At 51.1% G+C, this 23,266-nt stretch overlaps 1 protein-coding gene across 1 annotated transcript in view; it reads left to right on the top strand.

The window, feature by feature from the left end:
* Positions 1-19,178, top strand: part of SCARA5 (scavenger receptor class A member 5) — an 89,721-nt gene extending 70,543 nt beyond the window's left edge. The window contains exons 5-7 of the mRNA XM_081810538.1: positions 8,199-8,279; positions 10,356-10,454; positions 12,206-19,178. Of these exons, the coding sequence (XP_081666664.1) occupies positions 8,199-8,279; positions 10,356-10,454; positions 12,206-12,372 (347 nt within the window). The 3' untranslated portion in view covers positions 12,373-19,178. The remainder of the gene's footprint in view (positions 1-8,198; positions 8,280-10,355; positions 10,455-12,205) is intronic.
* Positions 19,179-23,266: the final 4,088 nt, after the last annotated feature.

Genomic DNA, 23,266 nt, shown 5'->3' with positions numbered 1-23,266 from the left:
CCCACTTGCCCTGGGGAGTCGATGCCCCCCCCCCCGCCCCCGCTATTCAGTCTTACCCTACAGGACCCTGGGATTTTCTGCCCAAATGGCTTGTGCCCATTTCCCAGCCTGTGTAGGTGTCTCCCCTGGATAACCCTAACCTCCCTTCCACCTCCCAGACAGTACACTCAGCATCCACACACCCCCCCCCCCGGGGCATGAGAATGGCCAAGGGTGGCTAATGGGGGACCGGGTGGTCAGAGCTTGGATGTGCCAACAGGAGCCTCCAAGTGTTTCCTGCTGTGGAAAAGTCAGGCTGCAGGCTCCGGCCGGGAACAGGGAGGCGCTCCTCCAGGGTCGTGGTATTCCAATGCCTAGAGCCACAAGGAATTGGAGAATCCCAGATTTGAACTTGGCCTTCCAGGCTGTTATGAAGTATATTCATCCAGGCAGAAGAACATATTTTACTTAACAATTTGTTAGCTTCATTTATAGCTCTTAAATGTAATGGCAAAAATGTGTAGGCCAGGGCGCCTGGGTGGCTCAGTTGGTTAAGCGACTGCCTTCGGCTCAGGTCATGATCCTGGAGTCCCAGGATCGAGTCCCGCATCGGGCTCCCTGCTCAGCGGGGGGTCTGCTTCTCCCTCTGACCCTCCCCCCTCTCATGTGCTCTCTCTCTCATTCTCTCTCTCAAATAAATAAAATCTTTAAAAAAAAAAAATGTGTAGGCCTCCGCTGGTATTCTTGCCCCAGGCCTGCAGACTCTAGAGCCTTCAGAGCAAGCTTCTCTCTTTTCCACGCCTAACTGGTCCCCACCCCCCCATGCCTTCCTGCTACTGTCTGCCCTACGCATCACCGTCAGAGGTACCTTTAGTGAAACGCACTTTTCCCACATCACCCCCCCACCCCGCTCAGGACTCCACCAGGGCTCCCCAAGTTCTGCCTGATTCAATAAATCCTCCTTAGCCTGACAGTAGGCAATAATGACACCACGGTGGACGCCAGCTATGGCAGGTTCCGTGCCTTGTACCAAGCATGCCTTGTATGATGCCTTTCATTTTTAAATTTTTATTGAAGTATAGTTGACACACAATGTTACGTTAATTTCAGGTGTACGACTTGGCGATTAGAGAATTCTGTATACCTTATGCTATGTCCACCACTAGTGTAGCTACTGCCATATGTCTTTTTTTTTTATTATGTTGTTAGTCACCATACAGTACGTCATTAGTTTTTATTGATGTAGTGTTCCATGATTCATTATTTGTGTATAACACCCATGTCTTTTAAAAACAACGGTGAGTGTACTACTTCAGGAAGTTGCTCACAGCCTCACGCCAGGAGGTGACAGAGCCAGGATTTGGACCCAAGCTTTTCTGATCCCAGAGCTGACCCCAGCCTGACTTCCCTGCCTTCTCCTCTGACTGTTCCCACCTACCAGATGTTATACATGGAACAGTCTGTAGGGACATGTCGAGCAATGTCCATGAGTGAAGTGACCTTGGTGTCAGGGGAGTAGTAGGGGCTATGGCAGGTCCACCCCATTTGGGCCAGGCTGGAATATGGGCCTGGCATTGACAAAGTCTTCCCATTTTTCACCAGAAACCAGAAACATGGAATGTTCTAGAAATTTTTATTTGTCTAATTCTGTGGGTCATATATGGTCCATAAACAGCCAGTGTCCACCCCTCTACCCCGTGGGAAGCATCTGGTCCAGTGGGACACGTCTTGTCACTGCCCCAGAGACACAGCCCGCCCTTCCCATTGCCCTGGCTTTACTCCAGCTATTCCTCCTACCGCAGCGCCTCCTTCTTCCTCTTCCTCCTCATCATCCAGATCCCACTGATCCTTCAGATCTCACTCAAACCCACCTCCCGCGAGAACCCCACCAGCCGCTCTAGCTCACTGAAGCCTCTCTCCTCTGAGCTTCTCCGTGTATCAGAGCAGAAAGTAGGAATGATGGAGCCTTCCATTTGCATAGTCTTTTCCAGTCCACAGTCCAGTCTACATTATTTTGTTTTAAAGTGGGTCCCTACGACCGACTGTGAGGTTGGTTGAAGGCAGGCTTTGTTATTGAGGGCAGGGTAGGATTCCTGCAGAAAAACAACTGAGGCTCCCAGAGGAAATGCCTGATTTACACAAGGCCACACAGCTGGTAATGATCTGACCCAGGACTTTGTGTTTTCAAACGGTCTTAATAAGGTATAATTTATATGCTGCGGTGTTCACCCATTGAAGTGTAAAATTCAATGATCAGGCCAGGATGTTGAACCCACTGCCCAGTGCTCACCACACTGCAGTCCACCCCGGCCCACCCTCTAGCATCCCCCCTGCTCCCCCCAGCACCTGACAGTGCAGTGCACAGAACTGGGACCCCGTATATGTTGGTGAAGCAACTGTTAGATCTTGAACCTGGACAGTCAGAGCATTGATTTTCTTGTCCTGGGACACCCAGGCTTTCACTTCCCAGAAATAAAAGGAGGACAGGAGGTAGAATTTATTCTTCCAGATCCACACCCCTGGGATTTTAGTTTCTCCCATCTTCTTTCTTCCTTGGCCCCCTCTGCCCACAGCAGTCTGTCAGGTAATTACTAATAATAGCAACGGTACCAAATTATGACCCACTCTGAGCCAGACACTGTGTTGACATTAACTCTCTAAATAGACATTAAGGACTACTAATCCTCACATCCTGCAAACGGGTATTATTGTCCCCATCTTATAGATGGGAAACTTGGATAACTTTCCCACTGTTTCTTACCCAATTGGCAAGTGGCAAAGTCAAGGTTTGAATGTGTTACCAGCCTCGCCCACTGCCCTTCAGCCCAGGAGGCTCCGAGGAAAGCTGGGCCGGACCTCTGGGCCGTGTCCCCCAGGCTGCGCAGTGCAGCTGACGGGCCCTGCCCCAAACACACAGTGAAGGAAGTGGGATAGCGTGCAAAACTGTAGAGGGGAAGCTGACAGCCCGGGGCCCCAGTGACGTCAAGGAGGGAAGGAGGGCAATTAACTGAGGGACTCCACTTTGGTCAGGCACTCTGGGATTGATTGATAGCAACGGTACCAAACATCTGCCAGATCTTTTCCTTTTCAAGAGGTACAGGGGGCAGTGTCTATATTATGATTTTGGTCACGGTTCTGCTGGCTTCAGGCCCACTTTCATCAGCTCTCCTTGTCCTGTTTCCAGCACAGGCAGGTCCCCTACGCCATCGCTCGTGCCAGGATCTGGGAAGGGTGGACGGATTGCTTCTCCCTCCCTGTTGGCTGGGCCCCAGAAGAACCCAGTGCTCGAGTCACATACCCTTCGTTCTGTTCTGGAGATGTTTCCAGCTGGTGCAGCCCAGGGGCAGCCCCCGGGGGGGGGGGGGGCAGAGCTGCACTGGGGCTGTGGGGGAGGACGGGACTGGACTGGTGGGCGGGCTCTGAGAGGACACCCTGGGCCCAGGGCCCAGGGCTGGAGGGTTCCCTCCGTCCTCCTCCTCCTCCCCGTCCCCCATGTAGGCGGTGGGCTGACAGAGAAACTGGCACCTCGGACCAGAAGCAGAGTAGAGGGGGCTCTGGAACCGTTTTCCCAGTGGAGGAGAAGTAGACCCCGCTCCTCCTCATCCCAGACCACCTCCACGCTCTGGCCTGCTCGAGTGACAGAAGAGATGAGCAAGTCACAGTGCCAAGAGTCAAGAACTTAAAAAGCTCAGCTGCGTACCATTAGGACCGCTGATACTGTAATAGCTTCTACAACTGCCCAGAAGTCATTCATAGACTCTCTACGGTGTGTGAGGCACAGGGCCTGTCCTCCTTGGGGACCATGGTGCAGGATGAGTGACGGGGCCCAGGGAGCGGGCCCAGGGTGGCCTGCCCAGGTTCAGGGGTGCTCCCATGAGCACAGTCATGTCTGAGGGGCTGTCCAGTTCTCAGATTTTGGGGGCTCTGCCCAGGGGCCCTGAGAGATCAGAATGGTGTGTGTGTGGAGGTGAGTGTCAGGCCTGAGGGGGACAGGGCTCTTGGAAAGGAAAAGATCTGGCGGATGTCTGGGGACATATGAGAATGTTTTTGCTGAGGTGAGAGGGAGCTTGTGTCCAGAAGCATCAGGCTGTGAGTTTGCGGAAGGGGTCAGGTGGGGAATGATCTTCAGGGGTCTCTGATAGAGGGGCTGTGACCCCTTGTGCTATAAGGGACCTCAGAGACTGTGAGTTCACTCGATTCTGACGAGATTAATGGGTTTTAGAGAGACCGCAGACAAGGAGGTCCTTAAAAAGGCTGGGAGCGGGGCTCTTGGGTGGCTCAGTCGTTAAGCGTCTGCCTTCGGCTCAGGTCATGATCCCAGGGTCCTGGGATCCAGCCCCGCATCGGGCTCTCTGCTATGCAGGAACTCTGCTTCTCCCTCTCCCACTCCCCCTGCTTGTGTTCCCTCTCTCGCTGTGTCTCTCTCTGTCAAATAAATAAATAAAAATCTTAAAAAAAAAAAGGCTGGGAGCAAGACCTGGATGAGTGTGGTAGCCGTGAGGAAGGAGGTAGAGACATGACATGGGAATCACCTCGATGATGAGCCTTGGTGAGCAAGGGGGGTATGGGGTACAGAGGAAAGGGAGCAGTCAAAGCAAGCTCAAGATTTTTGGCCTAGGTTCCTGGGAAAATGATAAAAAGTCAGACCGCAAGTGTGCATTCCCCACAGGCAGCAGCGATTCGAAGAAGCGCTTGGTCGTCGGAGCCCCTGGCAGCCTGGCCCCATGAGACTCACACGGGCCACAGTTTAGGTCCTTCTGAGTCTGCGGGGCTAGTTCCATCTAAGGGGAGGACAAAGGCTTGGAAATCAGCACACACCTGTACTGTCCACTCTGCCTTCCTCCCAGTTCATCTCCAGTAAAGGCCCTTAATAACCGCTCATCTGTGTCTTAAAAACTCTACCCACGTGTAGGACGTTTCCAGACCTGTGTCTCCCTGAATGAGCCAGCCAAGCTTGGCGAGGTGATTTCAGGGGCAGCTCAGAATGACTATACGTGGTGATCTTGGGATAGTTCTGGTGAAGGCTTATGGGGGGGGGGAGGGGGCGCAGATGGTCAGGATGGCCTTGCCACTCAAAGGTTACCAAGCCCCTTTATATCCAGCATGTCATGTAATCCACCTACTCCTCAGATGTCTGGGGGAAAACTTTAACTTAGATTTTATAGAACCAGGACCTGAGCCCAAGACACTCCATATCCATAGCCAGTGCCTACCTTCCAAATGATCTACACCGCCCTGATGCCCCACCACCCGGGCCATTCCCTGGGCAGCCTCCTCCCTTTGCAAGAATTACTCCTGGGAAGATCCATACATTGAGTCACGCCCACAGGAGAGCAAATAGAACAAATTCGAGTGTTCAGTACATTGCCTTCTTGACCCGCTCATGTTCTGGAAGCACTGAGTTCCACGTGGGGGAGGGACAAAGAAGAGTGACAAGGCGGGGAGTGTACTGGGCACAGGGAGAAGGACATCCTTCCCAGGGACAACTCGTGCAGTGCAGACATCCAGGCAGCAAGGGAAACCTCCAGTTTCCCTTGCTGCCGCTCTGACCTGACAGAGAGATTGCTGGAATGGGGGTGTAAAGCTCATCTGCTCCTTCCACCATGCCTTTCCTTTGCTGTGTAATCTGAGGTGTGTCTTAACGCTGTCATCTGAAAACTAGGATCACTATGGCCAGGCTCACTTTGCTTTTCTTCATAGAAGAGAGGAAGATGGCCACAGAACCTGGTCCCCTTTAAATGATTTGTGTGTTATGTGTGCATTTTTAAGTTGCTGATTGCTTTTTCCCTGTGTATGTGCCATGGAGTCATTAAACGGCTGTCAACTTGGGTTAGGGTCTGAGGACGGTGCCAACTTTTGGAACGTATCAGTACATCTCAATCTTGGCTGCCTGGTTGTTTTGTATGTATTAACACCCTCTGATCTCATTCATTCACCAAATATTTCTTGTGCAATCCATTGCTGCTATGCTGTGAGTGTGCATGTTTTGGTTTCCTAGGGCTGCCATAACAAAGGACCACAAACCGGGTGGCTTAAAACAACAGAAATTGATTCTCTCACCATGCCAGAGGCTGGAAGTCCGAAGTCAAGGTGTCCCCGGGGTCATGTTCCCTCTGTAAGCTCCAGGACACAATTCTCCTTGGCCTCTTCCTAACTTCTGTTGGTTGCTGACAATCCTTGGCATTCCTTGGCTTGTAGACACTCAGCCCCCCTTGTCACATAGCATTCTCCCTGTGTGTCTGTCTGTGCTTTATCTTCTTCTAAGAACACCAGCCATTGGGTTAGGACCCACCCTGCATTGGGTTAGGACTCACCCTGCATTGGGTTAGGACCCACCCTGCATTGGGTTGGGACTCACCCTGCATTGGGTTAGGACTTACCCTGCATTGGGTTGGGACCCACCCCGCTCTAGCATCACCCCCTCTTAACGAATAACATCTGCAAATGACCCTATTTCCAAATAAGGTCACATTCTGAGGTTTCAAGTGGACATGAATTTTGAAGGGACGCTCTTCAATTCACTGCACTATGGTTGTGGCATTTTCCTGGGTCTTCTTTTTCTGTCACAAGACAGCAGGAGTGGGGAGCTTGCCGTCTGGATCTTCACAGCTGGGTCAAGGGTGTCAAGGATGGAGCTGGCAATTTTGTTAGGAAAGAAAGAACACGTACAGCTATGAGTGGAGGACAAGGCGGTGAGAGATAAGTGTCAAATGGCACCATGTATGTCCATTCAGGTGGGCTGTGCCCACCCTCCGCAGGACGCTGGCTCGGAGAAGCTCTGGCCGGGAGGCAGCCATGAGCCACGTGGGGTGGGGTTAGGGACAGGAAAACATAGGAGATTGATCCGGCGGGCAGCAGGCTGGGGGGCGGAAAGGTCTAACTGCGTTTTGGGAACAGGGAGCCATCTTGTGTGACAAGTGAGGCAGCAGGGATGGGACCAGACAGACCAGAGTTGGAACCTACACTCCTTTTCTCACTACCCGGCTGTGTGGCCTCAGACAAGTAACTTCAACACCCAGCCTCGTTGTGGGGACTGAATCCAGTCACATAGGCTGGAATCCCTGCCACAGTGGAGTCTGGTCCTGGAAGAAAGCCCCGCTCAGGAGCAATTAGACGCCCCCTTCTTCCCATCAGGTGCTCAAGCCAGAAATCTGGACATGATCCTGGTCTTCTCCCCCACCTTCACCTACGTTTAGCCAAGGTCTGTCTGTTCTGCCTCCACACAGCCACTCACACCCCTCCAGGCCCCCACTTCCCTAATTCAGGGTTCTGCCGCCTCCCACTCGGAGTGCGGCCTCCTCATGGCCTCCCATCCTGAGCCACTTTCCAACATGGCAGCCTGAGCCATTTTCCTCGTGTGCAGATCTGATCACACTCGTGTTTCCCTCAGGCCCCGCTGCCGCTTCGGAAGCCCTCAGGGTCAAGTCCAACAATTGGGCCAGGCCTCCAAGACCCCCATTTGCTCACCCTTCTCGTCCTATCATGTGTCCCCAGCTTCTAATCCCATGGTAGCTCACATATCTCTTTCTTTAAGCTCTTATAGGGATTGTCCTCTCTGCCTGGAACTCTCCCTTTCATTCTGTCTAATCAGTCCAGGCTACTATAACAAAATACCATGGCCCGGGCAGCATAAGGAGCAGACCTTTATGTCTCACAGTTCTGGAGGCTGGAAGTCTGAGATCAGGGTGCCAGCACGGTTGGGTTCTGAGGAGAGCCCTCTTCCTGGCTTACTGGTGGCTGCTTTCTTGCTGTGTCCTCACATGGTGCAGGGAGAGGGAGAGGGAGAAAGAGCACCCCAAGCATGGCGAGGGAGGGAAGGAAGGAGCAAGAGTACTGACTGGTGTGTCTTATTGGGGGCCCTATCCTCACGACCTCATCTAAACCCGACCACTTCCAAAGGCACCACCTCCAAATACCATCACATTGAGGATTAGGGCCTCGGCGTGTGCATTTGTTGTGGGGAGGGGGTGTGGATCAGAGATATTCAGTCTTCCCTTTACTTAGCCACCTTCTGTTCCTCCTTGAGATTTCACTTTAGATATCACTTCTTCCAGGAAGCTTTCCTTGATTCCCCCTGCACCCATACAAGACTGGGCTGTGTGCTCCCAAAGCATAATGCTGACTCTTCCTCTCTTTAAGAGGGAGTTTTTGTTGCCTCTGCAGGTATCCTGTTCCAGAAAGCTACCTGCTAACTTTGGTGCCATTTGTAACCCTTTTAGGACCACCGGGCCCCAAAGGTGATCCGGGAGATGAAGGGAAGGAAGGCGAGCCTGGGATCCCTGGATTACCTGGACTTCGAGGTGATTGGGAAGCCCCGGGAGGAAGCTGCGCATACCAAGAAGGGGAGGGTGCCCCCAATCCTTCCCTGGCCCTCTACTTTCTCCTTGATATGTGGTGGGGCTCCCTGGGAGAATGCCCAATCAACCTATTTTCAAATGCCCTGTTCTGTCAAAAGACTGATAGGTTGTAGGTATAACAATAGGATGGAGCAAATACTTCTCGATAGAAAGTACCAGGATGTGAAGGAAAGGGGTGCACGAGAGGCTCACAGCTCCCTGAAGCCACTTCCCACCCCAGGAGTCAGGGTTCATGTGACCAAGGCCTTCAGAAGGAATGGAAGGTGTTCTGCAAGTATGTTTTACCTCTTCAGTGTTTCCCGAGTCAGCAGACCCCTGATGCTCCCTCCTCCTTGCTGATTCTGCCCAGATCAATGAACAGACTAGTGACAGCTCTGAAGATCCAGTGGCTGGTGGGGAGGGTAGCTTCTGGCCTTCTGGAAAGAGGGCGTTCTTCTTCGACTCATTGTCTCAGAAGTTCCTGTCCTGTGACTTTATCAAACTTGGCATCCCAGTCTGTTCACTTCTGAGTCTCTGCTGTGAGCAGCAGTTTTCTAGAAGAATGCAAAGCCTTCTAAACAATGCAAGAAAAGGAGGAGTTTATTCGGGGAAAGATGTCTGTTAATGTCAGGAATTACACCTCTAAACCATCCGCTTCCTAAGTCTCGAGGAGGTTGCGAACAGGAGAGAGGGCAGAAACTAGTAGAAGGAGAGCCCACAGCCCGGCTTCCACTCCTGGCTCCCCCCCAAGGGAACTCCCCACATTCAGAACCGAGGATGCCTAGATACTCACAGAGCTGTGAAAGCATTTTTTCTGCCTTATTAAATTGTACGATGGGGAGCTCTGGGCATATCTCATATTAGATTTAGAATTCTGCGGCAACTAGGCGGTTGGACTCCAAGCAGGTACCTTGCATTAGGCAGGAAAAAAAGAAACCAATCAGCCCTTCTCTGAGGTCCCACCATCCTCTGGGGCCACGCGTCCTCTTCCAGACATTTGATGTTAGCCCTGGAGAAATAATAACTGGAAGACAGGTTTTTCCAAGTCACGGAAAAAGACCAGAGAAAGCCAACTCACATCCAAAGCAGGAAAGAACAAGTAATCAGTTAATTAAGAGTTCTTTGGTTTACAGAGATAACTGTGGGCTTAGGTCAGGCCTCGGGGGGCGGGGGGGTGGGGGGGGCCAGGCTCTCACTGGGTGAAAGCGTTTGTTGATTCTGGCTCTCCATGGTCAAATGCAGGCAGTGGCCACGGGGCCTCGTGGCCAGGAGCCCTGCGGCCTGATCTGCCAGCAGGTCATCCATCCCATTCACTGGCCTTGCTGACTTTCTCCCTCCTCCTCAGCCTGGGATCTCCTCAGCTATACCTCCCTGGATGTACAGCATGGAAGGGATCTTCGTGGCTTTTTTCTTAAAGAGGATGGGGAGGTGCTTCATCTTCCTCCTACCCTAAATGCCAGTAAGCACTTTTCATCCAGCTTGAGACAAAGCTGACTGACCACAGGCTTTCAGTTCAGGAAGGCCAGGGCTCAGATCCCTCTCTGCTGCGTGACCCTGGGCAGGTTACTTAACCTCTCTGGGCCTCAGTTTCCTCCTTTGTAACATAGCTGAAATAATACCTCAGTTTATTGTGAGGATAAAATGAGATGCTTTATGAGAAGACTCCAGAACAGTATCTGACACATAGAAAGTACTCAAAAAAAAAAGTTTGCTGAATTTAAACCTCCAGCATAGCTGGAGGTAAAGGGACATCTCCCAAATGGAGTGGGCACCACCACCATCACTCACAATAGGATTGGACCTTTCGGCGGGGCGGGAAGGGGTCCAGCCTAACTAGATAAAAGGTGCCTCTGGGGAAGGTTTGTGCTAACCTTTTGGACACTTGCTTTTGCAGCATCTTTAAGTTAACTGAGAAGAATCAGGAAGGAAAAGCTGCAGGGGGATGCCTGGTTGAGGTGGACTGCTGGGCCAGATGATGACCTGCAGAGGCCCTTCCAGTTCTGAGTCTGAGCCTCCACAACTTGTCCTCTGTCTTCCCAGGGCTGCCAGGGGAGAGAGGCACCCCAGGACTGCCAGGCCCCAAGGGCGATGATGGGAAGATGGGAGCCACGGGACCCATGGGCATGCGCGGGTTCAAAGGTAATAACGAATCTCCGGGCACCCATGTAGCCTTGCTCACCACTAGCCCCTGGCACCAACGTGGACACTGGAGTGGATGGACAGGGTTTGCCTTTTGGCTCTGCCACCGACCAGCTAGCTCAGGCACCTTGGACAAGCCACTTCGCCTTGTCAGACCTTAGTTTCTCTGTCCCAAACCCGGAAATCCTCATGATACCATTCTTCACAGGGCTGTCACGAGGATTACACGGGTCACGTTGACCTTCTGTCAGCTCTCCACTGCTGCAGAAATGCAAAGCGGTGTCCCTGGGGGTTGCGGCTCAGTGGTGTAGCCAGGGGAAGCCAGGCTGGGAGAACAGGCTCGCGGGAGAAACAAGGGGCTGCAGACCCAGGACACCCACCTCCTTCCCCGGACCCCTAGATTCCCAACAGTCCATCCCATGCTTTTGACTCCCCCCATATTTGAAACGTTAATTCAGTTCTCAGATTTCCACTCCAATAGTGTTCCTGCTGAACTGGTTTTCTTCCTGATGGCAGTCACCTTGTTCATTGTTAGGGGCATCCACGTTATTAGTCAGTCCCTGGCTTTCCACATTCTCTTCAAGAGCGTGCAGACTTCTACCGTAACTGCGGGGCAAGATGAGGAAATCGGGTGCTGGTTCCCCCGTGTTAACCTCCTCACCTGTGAAAATGAAAACGAAGGAAAAGTACTATTAATCATTCCCACCCCGTCTAGGAGGGTCTCTGCGTCTTAGATCGCTGGGAACTTTTAGGCTACTTGCTAGTGATTGAACAGGCTGAGGTTTTCCTCCCTTTTATGATCGACATTTTTTAAAAAATGATTTTAAAACAGACTACAAACGCAGCACATGCTTGTTGAAAAAATTTGACAATACAGAAGTACGTAAGTTATAAACTAAAAAGGGAGTCCCCTCCCCCTTAGTCCCTTAAGCTGTTAGTCTTTAGAGTAACTACTGTAAACACTTTGGGGCACATCCTGCCAGATCTTGTTCTAAGCATATTCATATTTATGTATATGATTGCCTTGGGGTATTTTTTTTTTTTTTTCAAAACTTGGATCACATTAGGCATCCTTCCCTGGAACTTGCTGGCTTGCTTTTTTTCACCAGACAATAGGCCATAGGCTTTTGACTTGCAGATATCTTTCTGGAGGTACTTGGAATAGAATTCCCTGGTCATTTTACTGCCCCTTGGAGTGGTGTCAGGACCTTCTACTTCTTTGTAGCACAAGATGCTAGCTGGAAAAAGAGCTCTGTTCTTTCCACCATATCCTGAGAAGGAAATTTTACAATTTCCCCGGAAGCTCTGCCTCATGTTTCCTAGCCTCCCCGCAACACCCCTCCCCGCCCGCCCCGGTAAATTTGCCTGACATATAACCTCTGTCATCCCGAAGTCACTGAAGACCCTCCCGCCATGTTTTCCTCTTGTGCTTATTAGGGCAAACTTGGCCGTGCACTTCTGAAACCTTGACTGCTTACTAGGAATATCTTCGCCCCGTCATCTTCCTGTTGAATACCACGTACTCTAGATGCTGCTCTTCTACACTTTAATTAGGAGGGAACCCCCTGACCTCCTTCCTGGGATGACCAAAACATGCAGCGTAATTGACTCAAGCTCTTATCTTTCCTGCTCTGCCAGCTGAGAGTTTCTCAGGTCTTGGGTTTGGGTTGATTCATCTCTTGCAGATAATATTTTATCCATGGTCAGGATTCGTTTCCACTTCTAATGCCAGTTTTCCTCCTCTGTGTCAGGTGACCGAGGCCCAAAAGGAGAGAAAGGAGACAAAGGGGACCGAGCGGGGGATGCCGGTAAGGACATTCTACTGGGGTCACTGGATTCTGTGGCAACTGACATCCGAGCAGCCCCACACGTTTGGGGGACGGGAGGCTGGAGCCATGGGCCAGGGCTCCCATGTTAGAGCAGCTCCCTCCCTGTTTCAAGGCTCTGCTGGCCCAGCAAGAGACAGCTATACTCCAGGGACACAATCCACCCTTCTGGGTGTGGTATAAGCCCAGTGGTTGTCTGGAATGATCTGGAGGCAGACTGCCTCCTGGTGGCCTTACAGGCTAGTTAAATAATCTCTGCGCCTCAGTTTTCTCATCTATAGCATGGGGTAAGAGGGATCCTTACCTCATAGGATCACTGTGAGAGTTAAATGAGGTAATTCACATAAAGTGCTTATTACAGTGCCTGGACCGTGGTTTTAGGACTCAGTGAGTGTTGAATATTATTATTCTGTGTGATACATTAGTTCAGACAAGCTGACTTCCCTGGTGCTTACATGGGGAAAGTGTAGAATCCCTTTGGTTTTCCTCCTTTGCCATGGACTGAGCAGTGATGCTAGGGAATCTCATTACTGGGCAGAGCACCAGGTCTAAAAATGGCAGTCTTTCCAACGAGTGTTCTCCCTAACATGTTGACAAGAGAAGCCAGCCTATCTAGTTACGACACTGTTTTCTAGGGTTTCTCCCCCTACCCCCCCAAGGGCTACACGTAGAACCTTGGAGAGATTGTCAGAGAAGAATGAGTCTCCTAGCCAAGTTTAACAAAATATTAGCATATAGTATTTGCTGGGCTCTGAAATGCTGCCGTTCCGGGTGAAGCCATGAGCAGATTATCCCCTTCTAGGGCATCTGTGCTCCACCTGGCTCTCTAGGAGGACTGGGCCTGGGGAAAGAGCACCTGCACCCAGGTTCTGCTGTGACACTCCGGGACCCATGCCACTGAATGTTCACACACTGGACCCTAAGGCTGACCTTTGGTTCTGGTACTTCCATCCCAGTCATGCAGGACCAAGGAGACCTCTCTCCTAAGTAGCGTCCTTTTCCAAGGTCTCCTGAAACTTGAACTTGCCTCCTATTTCCTCTGGCCTTCTCTTTCCCAGGGTAGGATTCAGGATCAAACAGGAGGGGAGCTTGGGTGGCTTAGTCAGTTAAGCATCTGCCTTCAGCTCAGGTCATGATCTGAGATCGAGCCCCGAGTCGGGCTCCCTGCTCAGCGGGGAGTCTGCTTCTTCCTCGCCCTCTGCCCACTCCCCCTGCCCCCCGCTCGTGCTCTCCCTCTCCCAAATAAATAAATAAAATCTTTAAAAAAAAAAAGGGGGGGATCAAACAGGAAAAATGTATGTGATAGCACTTTGTCACTCTAAAGTGGTGGCCATACCTGAGGACAAAGTATGCTTATGCTTACCCTGGACTCATGACGTCCACCTTACCTTAGATGCTAGAATCCACAAAACAATTTATGTGGTACAGTCTTTCTAGCATTGTCCTTAGCCCCTTTCTAGGGCAGCCAAGGGTTTAACTGGGAGTGTCCTGGCTAGACGAGGAGACCTGGTGGGCTTCACTAGGAGCCAAAAGGAGAGTTTTGAAGACAAAAGAAGGCAGTCTGGCTGTGATCTAGGACATCTGTGATAGATCTGAGTCACGCTTATCTAATGGACTGGTCACTGTACTTTGTCTTTGGGGTGCTGCCTTCGGCTCTGTGTGTTGACTGCTTTCTGATGGAAGGCTGCCAACGTAGCTGAGAAGGACTGTGGTATTTAGCTCTGTGAAATAAAAAATTCCTGATGGGGTGGCAGGGAGGGAGGAACAGTGGAAAGATGACCTTTGAGAGGGAGATCTGCCCACATACCAGGGGGTTCCTGTCAGGAACTCTTTGGCAACTATTCCTCAGCCAACTTGAGAGGAGAGGGGAGGTCTGTGCTAGCCTGGGAAGAGGTGGTGGTTGCCGAAAAAGGACGCTTTCATTACTGTTTACCTGGCTTCTCTGGGCCCGGCTGGCTGGGCTCTGCAATGGAATTGGGCTGTGAGGCTGAGGGCGCAGTGTGGGGGGCCGAGCCACAGTGGTGTGGGGCTCCCACAGGCATGGGTGGGGAGCATGGGGGCAGGGCATCGTATCCACTTGGCCCTGGAGTCTCTGGACTGCACCACAAGAGGCTGATGTCAGCTCGGGACAACCCCTCCCCAGGGAATGAGGGCGTTCTTTCCTGCCCTGAAGAGGCTGCACCCTCCCTGGAGCCCAGAGCTCAGACGGTGGCCTTGATGCAAAGCTCTAAGCTTTTCATTGCAGTCTCCAGTCAGGACCCCAAAAGTATCTTCATGGGTGATGGACCTGGAAAGTGAGCTGGCTCAGCAGAGACGGCTCCACAGATGGGAGACTTTACACGACGTGCAGAAGAACGTGGGAGACACATAGGAATCGTAGGACATAAAAGGTGGGCCGTCCATCCATCACCTGTTTTCAGAGGCTTTCAGTGGAAGGTGGACTCTCCCAAGGCAGGAGCAGAGGCAGAACAGAAAACCCAGGCCTCTGGCTTCTCCAATTCTGGAATGAGATCTTAGGCCCCCGGTCTTGAAGAGTCAGCCTGAGCTCCCTAAAACCCCTAGTGAGTCCCTCACCTGGAGATACGGATTTAAGGAAACCACTGACGCAATTCGGGGCTGCCCCATGCAGGGGGGCTGGTGGGGGCCTGCTTTCCCATGGCTTCCACCCCCTGGCCTGGCTCTGACCACACCAAACCCATGCTATGGTCAGACTCCGGGTTCCGTTTTTAAGGAGCTCCAGTCCAAGGGGTGTTAACTGGATCCCTGGGACCGGGGCTCTGAGGAGGAAGCCAAGGATCATCTTTCAGGAAAGTGGAAATTCTGATGAGCACTGAGTGCCCGTTTCTGGAAGCTTCTGTCATTCCCGGAGCCCAGGGCAGCCCCACCATAAGATCTAACAGGCAGGAAGAAAGGGCTCAGTACCAGAGCTCTGGCCTCCTCCACGAAGGAACAACGTGGAAGAGGAACCTTCCTCAGGTAACCCAGCTTGGAGAACCTTTACCAAACACCTCCCACCTTTAGCAGCAAAAACCTAAAGTTCCAGCAGGTGGGGATATTACTACATAAAGGGATTGATGAGGGACCCAAGTTACACACCCCTCAGGTCAGAATCAGAAATTGGGGGCTTTCCTTTGAAAGAGGGCATTACAGAGGATTTCTCGGGACCCGTGTTTTGAGTCAGTATTAAAATATTTTTCAGAATAGGATCTTGTAATTGTTTACCCATACTTTGATCTGTAGTCATACATTTCTAGAGCCAAATGGGATTTCAGGCCGACTCCTCTCCCATTCCTGAGCAACCCCCCCCACCACCCCCAGTTCATTGAACAGGGACCACGAACAGAGAGCTAGAGAGAATCCCCATGTCCCACGGCCAGGTCATGGTTCAAACAGTCTAGAATCCAGATCTCCTGATTTCTGCTTGACAAGATGTAAAGTTTTCTTTTCTTTTCTTTTCTTTTCAGACAAGGCTGATATCAGTCATTCTGTTAGATGTTTGGCTTTTGGGAATTTGGCCAGGAGAAAAAAAAGTTACATATACATATCTCAAGCAGAAAGACATTTGTTTTACCTTCATATATGGTCCATTTGCAGGAAAAATAAATAGTATTTTTGCAGCTCAGGGGCAGGTAAAGGATCCAATTTTGTTTAAGTCCCACAGCATGAATTTAAAGCAGGATATAAGTTCAGATTGTTTAAAAGCTTTTCCTCAATTTGGTTTCACATGGAAAAAAAATACGCAGAATGACCCAGGGGTAAATTCTAAGTCAGTGCTTGTTGATAGTTTTCATGGCATCTCAGAAAACTTGAAAAATGTTTAACACCTTGTGTGTGTTTTCAGTATTTACGGAAGTAGGTTTGTAGGGGAGGAAGAGCAGTGGGCACCCTATCATGTAGTGTAAGCTCAAAAGAAATTATCGGGGAGGTGATTTCTAGACAGTTTACTCCATAGCTGCTGAAATGTTTCTATCTCTGTTTTAGAGTAAGGAATGCAAAGAGTCCTTCGGAGTGCATGAATTCCCTTCCTCCTTTCCCTGCACTTACAGTTAGCTGCACCGGGGTACCCCAGGGAATCCGTTTGGCACCCGAAGTTAGCATTCTTGCAGGCCTGGAGAGACAGAGCTCCTGGACCTTTTATATGCAAATATATTTCTTTATTAATGTAACTGGGTGCTTATCTGTAATTCCTTATACAACTTTAATACCCCAACAACAACACGCTCTAAAAGTAAACCACACTTCTAAGAAAAATTAACCACTCACATACTACTCCTAACAACCATATAGCTGGTACAGTGAGGAGTCAAGTTTCTGTGCACATTATTTTACTAAATTCTCAGTACTATTCGGGAGGCATGGCTATGTCCCCTTCGAGAGAGGGGGAGGCTAATGGTAGAGAAGAAGGAAGCTGCCCAAGGTACTCAGAGTTCATAAGGGGCAGAGTCAAGGTTACAAGTCAGGCCTCTCTGGCCTCGAGTCCACTCTCCATCCTTTGCTACATCCTGGGACTACCTTTTATTCTCTCTGGCCTTTGACAGCATGGGCCACTGTCTATTCTGTATCTGCCAGCAAAGCCCTGCTCTGGCCTACTTCCCCCGTTCCCTGGGACTGGGTCACCCGAGCCCATGGGCTGGACCGAGGTGATGTCCACAGCAGCACCCGCACACAGCTGGGCTTGTTCACTCACACACTCGTTCGGTTCGCACAATCCTTCCTTCTCTTTATCCTCACATAGCGCGGGCGGGACAGATGAGACCCCCAAAGGGTGTGTAGAGATGGTCAAGTGTCTTTCAAGTGTCTCCTCCCCTAAGTTTATGTCTAGTGACTGACAATACACAGGGGCACAGAGTTCACTCAGAAAAGTCGTCCTGTGGCAAACGCGCTGCTTCCGGTCAGGGCTGAAGCAGAGTGGGAGGCGCCAGAGAGTCAGAAATGAGCAGCCAGGACGTGGATAGACGAGGGATGCGGGAACCGAATGGAAACTGAGCAGGAACAGCAGAGACAGCAAAGGCCAGAAGCCCGTGGGTCAGAAACCGGGGCTGGCGTGGAGCTGGCCGTGGAAGGGACCAGAGGTGAGGCAGATTGGCCTCCCTCGCTCCCGTCATAGGGAAAAGACAGAAGTGTGGCAGGAAGGAAAACATTTAGGGAGGAGAGCATTGCTTTATTCTCTTCTTTGGCAAACTGGTATAAAGATACTGGCGGACGGCCAGGGGACCAAAGATGAGTTAGACCTGGCCTCATCTTGAGGAGCTCACTATCTAGCAGGTGAGAAAGACACATAACCACACGATCACAGTGGAGTGTGCTGAGGACTATTGTAGACATATGTACAGAGGCAAATTTTGCCTGCTCTTGTGGGAGTCACTTAATGAGGTGTCTTTGACAAAATGGTGTCCAACAGGTGAGTGTGGAAGGCAAAGGTATTCCAGGTAAAGAGAACCATGCATGAAACAGGAGAGCGTTGCCCAATAAACCCAAATAGTTTGGGGTGATGAGGTTTGGGGTTGTAAGAAACAAAAAAATACGGCCAGAGAGATAGGCGGGGGTGAGCAGTCAGGAGTTAGGGTTGACCTCTGGGCCCTGGGAAGTCAGGATGGGTGTAAGCAGGGAGTGACATGGCCACAGTGGGAGGTGACTGACCGGGGGAGAAGCAGGCTGGAGCTGGGAGCAAGGGTACATGAACCAAGGTCATGAAAACAGAGCCTCAGCCATCCCTGGTGACCCTCAGCTCTGACCAAGGCCAGGCACCCAGTAGGCAGACTCTCCCTCCCCCTAGAAAGGTCCATATTCCAAGTCCACGTTTCTCTGCTGCTCTTGTTCCTTCTCTTGGCTGAGCTGCTCCCCTTCTAGAAAGTCCTCCTAAGAAGATGAGACGTGAGCTGTAGAGGAGGAGCACAGGCTGCGGAGTAGCAAGCCTGAGACCCAAGTCCCCTTCTGACCCCACTGGCCAAGAGGCGTGGAGGCCAGGCCCTCAGGCTCCCCTGCTGCAATCTCCTCTTTTTTTCTTTTTTTTTACCTCCTGTTCTGTGCAGAGGATGGGATCTGGCCTACCAGACGTTCCGGTTTGCCAAGAGTTTATCTTAAGCCTTCCAAAAACAAATCTACTGATTTTTCCTGAAAACTTCCTAGTGACCCCTTCCAGGAGAGCTTTAAATTGCTATGTGCAGAAAACAGTTCAGCTCTGATTAATCCGTGCTGCCCTTGGTGTGATGGCTGAAAACAGATTCAAGAGGGCCTGGAAAAAACAAAAGACCTGGCTCCTTTAAGAAGCCAGGGGGTGAGGGAGGGGGTGTGGGGGGTGGGCAGCTGCCTGAGAGTCAGGGACAGCTGCCTGTGCTAGGTGTGGAGGTTATTGGTGTCTTCTAAAAGGGAAGAGAGTAAGAGCTGCATGCAGTGTGGGCCTGGTGAGGAAAACCTGCTTAGGTGAGGAGGAACAGAGCCCCCGTGGGGGATGGGTGCTCTCCAGGGGGCAGACGGGTGCTAAGAGGTCATTAGCAGGACCGCTGTAGGCTCTATTCTTACAATAAAGTAAGTTAGAGAAAAGAAAATGTTATTAAGAAAATCATAAGGAAGAGAATAAACACATACATGGAATGGTACTGTATTTAGTGGGAAAAAAATCTGCGCATAAGTGAACCCATGAGATTCAAACCCATGTTGTTCAAGGGTCAACTGTACCCCAATTCTGCATACATGCTAAGTGAAAGCGGGAGCCAACCGAGGGCCCGTGCCAAGGACTAGCTGGAACAGAAGCAAGCCCGTGTTTGGAGCAAATGTTAAGAATTCGGGGTGGAGTATGTAAGTGAAACTTGGGAAGGTCTGCTTCTTTTAACTGGCGGCATGCAGGGCTCTTCCATACTGCGGGCGGAGGTCACCAGTTTGTTCCCTAAGCACTTACCCGTTTTTTTTTTTGTTTTGTTTTTTTTTTTTTTTTAAGATTTTATTTATTTATTTGACAGAGAGAGACACAGCGAGAGAGGGAACACAAGCAGGGGGAGTGGGAGAGGGAGAAGCAGGCTCCCCGCAGAGCAGGGAGCCCGATGCGGGACTCGATCCCAGGACCCCGGGATCATGCCTGAACCGAAGGCAGTCGCTTAACCAACTGAGCCACCCAGGCGCCCAGCACTTACCCGTTTCACAGTGAGCGAGCAAAGGAGTGTGTCACATGCAGCAGTTTCTCTCCTAACCCACATTTAGCTAACACTGCTGTCCTCATCCTTCCAAGAGGAGTCTAGAAGCAGCCCCCAAAAGGACTGGTATTCCCAATTCCTGGCAAACACATGGTGGTTTCTTGGATTGGCCCTGAAGAAAATTCTTTTTCTTTTTTTTTTAAAGATTTTATTTATTTGAAAGAGCGAGAGAGAGAATGCAGGGTGGGCAGAGGGAGAGGGAGAAGCCCACTTGCGACTGAGCAAGGAGCCCTATATAGGGCTCTATCCCAGGACCCTGGGATCATGACCTGAGCCGAAGGCAGACGCTTAGCCGACTGAGCCACCCTGGCGCCCCTGAAGAAAACTCTTTTAGTAACACAAACCTCGGGCTGAAGGTGAACAGGGAATTTTCTATAAAAACAACACCTTGGAACCACAGAAGAATTGAAGTTCTGGTCTCTGATGTGGGTTTCATATGAAAAAAAGTTTTCAGTTGAGACATACATTAAAACCAGGCGTGGTTAAACTGTTTATTGAGAAACCAACTCAAACAAACTTAGGAATTGTTCTTAAGCCCCACCACTTCGCACTCTGTGCTCTGATGTTGGAGGTAAAGCATGCTGAAGCCCTGCAGATTGAACCCAGGAGGTCCCCGCCGGGGCTTTGTGACATAACTGGATCAGCTGTAGCCACCACTGCATTAAATGCATGGCTCCGCTTCCCGTCCTGTCCTTGGACAATGGCAAACACCCTTGGGGTGTCCTTGGAACCAGTTATCGAGAGGGACCGACTTCCCCGAGTGCTGGACTTCTGTCTGTCTCCTAAAGACGCTGTTGTAGAGTTCTGATGGGAGAAAGAGAAGATGAAAGCGGGAGGCCAAGTCTGGGGACATCCTGGGAGGTCTTGTGGATGCTGTGGCGGGTGGGGGGGGTGGTCACGGCTGGTTTCCTCACGGACTCAAATGCTGGGCCAGTCCCTTGTCACAGTGCCTCAGTCCCTCGCCCCCCCCCCCCAGTGTGATCCTTGGGGCTTAGGTTGAATTCAACACTATTTCTTGAGAACCGACCACCACAGTCACGGAGCTCACCCGTATTTCCGAATAACTCTCTAAGGCGTGTGTCATTATCCCATTTAACAGATGGGGAAACTCTGTTGAGAAGTGAAATTACTTGCCCAAGATCATAGATCTAGAAAGCAGCGTACGCCTTCAAGAAGTTATAATAAGGGGCTGGGAAGCATCCCAGCCAAGGACTCTCAGACCTTGAACTTGAAGGAGAATGGAACTGAGAGAGGAGACAGGGCAGGGTGGGGACAGTGTGGGTGAGGGCAGAGGGGGAGAGTGCCTTCTTAACAAAGGCCACCTGTCCTGAACAGGGGACTGGGAGGTAAAGGTGGCAGGTCCACAAAGATTTTAGAGGGATGCCATATAAACTTCAGAGCCTCCTACAGTTACAGGCGTGATAAAATGAGAGTTCAGTGCTTTGACTTTCTCCTGGCTCAACTGCATTTGTTTCTCTTTCTAAAGGCCTGTTGCCACTCACTGACCCTTCACTGCCCTTTGAGCAGCCCAAGAGCAAAAGCAAGGCAAAGGACTCCACCTCTCCACTGGGCTGCCCAGTAAATTCCCACAAATCCAGCTCTGGGCCTTAGCAACATCTTCCCACTGCAATGGGGGGAGCTCCTGGCTGAGGGCTGGGCAGGGAAAGCATATATTATTTGATCAGACACATCATATTGAGCCTCTACAAGGAGCTGGGCAGCCACGAGTAAGGCACTGGAGAAACAAGATCAGATAAGACTAACTCCCAGTTTCCAAAAGAAGAGGCAACGGAGCTGGGGAGACCAACATTAAAAACAGTTAAAAAAAAAAAAAATCCAGCGCGGTAAGTTCAGTGCTAACTTGGGAGGTATTTGTGCTGCTCTTTCTACCCAGCAAAGGCCCAAGCACCCCATGTGAGCCTCAATCAGGGACCCAGTGCAGTGGCCCCTGGGGCTGGAGACGGACCCTAGTGTGGCCACTTGATCATGTAACCCTTCCTTCCCTGACTCTCAGCTTCCCCACCTGTAAAATGGGTATAATAAGCACCACCCATTCGAGAGGAAGGCTACAAAGATCAAAATGAAACCAGGAGAACAGAAGGGCTTTGAAGAGGCGCAATGCACCATATTAAGTTAAGAGCAGATTCCCATTGGGAAGTAGCATTTTATAAAACACACCCACAGGCCAGACCGCATTTAAAAAGCGATGCCCTCCAGCAGAGCCTGACCAGAAATTCCTTAGTTTGCTTGTGGGGTGGCTTCTGTCCTTCCCATACGGACCACATTTCCCACAGATGTCAGGGAAGAGAGAAGTGTCATGTCTAGAGAAGGCTGGAGCCCAGCGTCCTCCACCTTGGGGAGGTGGGGTGCAGAGCCCCCGTGCTGCGGGCTAGCAGGGGCCACGGGGAGTTCTTTCTTCACAAGAGAATGAAAAGTTCAACTTCCTTAATGGGCAGCTGGTCCAAATTATCCCCGGGGCTCTACTCTGCAGCTGCAGAAAATCAGAGCCTGTTTTCCCAGCCCCATGTGTTTATTTCTATTCTACACAACCTCCTTTCTTTTAACTTGTTTTGCTTTGGCCTGGAAGGCAGGATAAACAAACGGAAGGGAGCTGTGAGGTTTCGGGCTTAGGCTGGGTTTCCCTCCTCTCCTAGTCTTTAGAAGCAAAGTGCCCTGGGCTCGGGGGCCCTTCTGATGCACAGCCAAGCGGGGTCTGGGATATTGAGGGATCCGTTCTTTCCTGGAGCCCAGCAGAAGGCTGTGAACCCCATTCATACATCTGATCACTCACTCGGTACAATGGGTTAAGCCCTGCGATGCGCCAGAGTGCCTGCAAGTGAGGACCGACCACGTTTCCCACAGATGGGGACCACAAGGGTGCTGAATGGCTTTCGCTTTCAGGGAGCTTGCCCTGATGAGTACACACAGACCTGAAAGAGGGAATGACGGTATAATATTGCTCATATGTGGGGAGTGCGTGTTGGGGCGACAGATCAGGGAAACCCTCCCGGAGGAGGTGATACCCACGTGTCTTACAAGGTCCGACAACTGGTAAGTTGTGTAGCCGGGGCTTGATCCCCGATCGGTCCCTTCATGCGGTGCGTCTCCACCCCGAGGTGCATTGACATCACCCACGAACTGCTGAAAGTTGTGCCCCCTGCAGGGCTAGATTTTGATTCCTCCCAGCAGCCTAGGCCTGAGAACCACCTTAAGACCAAGGCTCCTTCCCTTACTCTTAAAGACAATAATTCCTGCAGACCCCGTGGGACTGTTGGGCGGTAGGTGAAAGGCACTTTTTGTATGAAGCCAGCCGTTATTAAGTATTTGTCTGAAGTATTCAGCCTGATAGTCTGCTCTGCGGTTTGAAAATGAAAGGCCTTTGCTCTTCTCCCTGGCTCTACGTGGTAGCCACTGTGTGACCCTAGGCAAATTGCTTGATTTCTCTGGGCCCATTTTCTCCTCTGTTAAGTGAGATCCATAATAACTAAACTCATGGATCTGTCGTGAAGAATCAAGGAGAGAATGCACGTGTGAATCACTTTGCACAGTGTCTGGTGTGTAGTAGGACCTGAGTATACATTAGTGCCCTTCAGTGCCCACCCTTGACTTGAAATCTCCTGGATGGTGTCCGGAGCATGGCTTGGCTGTACTTGGCTTTGGGGCAGTTCTGAGTCACAGGCGGACAAGCTCCAGGGGCAGTAGACAGTTCTAAGGCTAGCCCAGCCCTGGAAACCAGTTATGAGATGGCAGCCACTGGCCATTAAGCTGTCCCCTCAGGCCCGCTGAGGGACCCAGT

Source organism: Leptonychotes weddellii, chromosome 2 (assembly GCF_054177405.1).
Source record: "Leptonychotes weddellii isolate Sample4059 chromosome 2, ASM5417740v2, whole genome shotgun sequence".
In the NCBI taxonomy this organism is placed as follows: Eukaryota; Metazoa; Chordata; class Mammalia; order Carnivora; family Phocidae; genus Leptonychotes; species Leptonychotes weddellii.
Note: the sequence above shows the minus strand (reverse complement) of the source record. Positions and strands in the feature narration are given on the sequence as shown.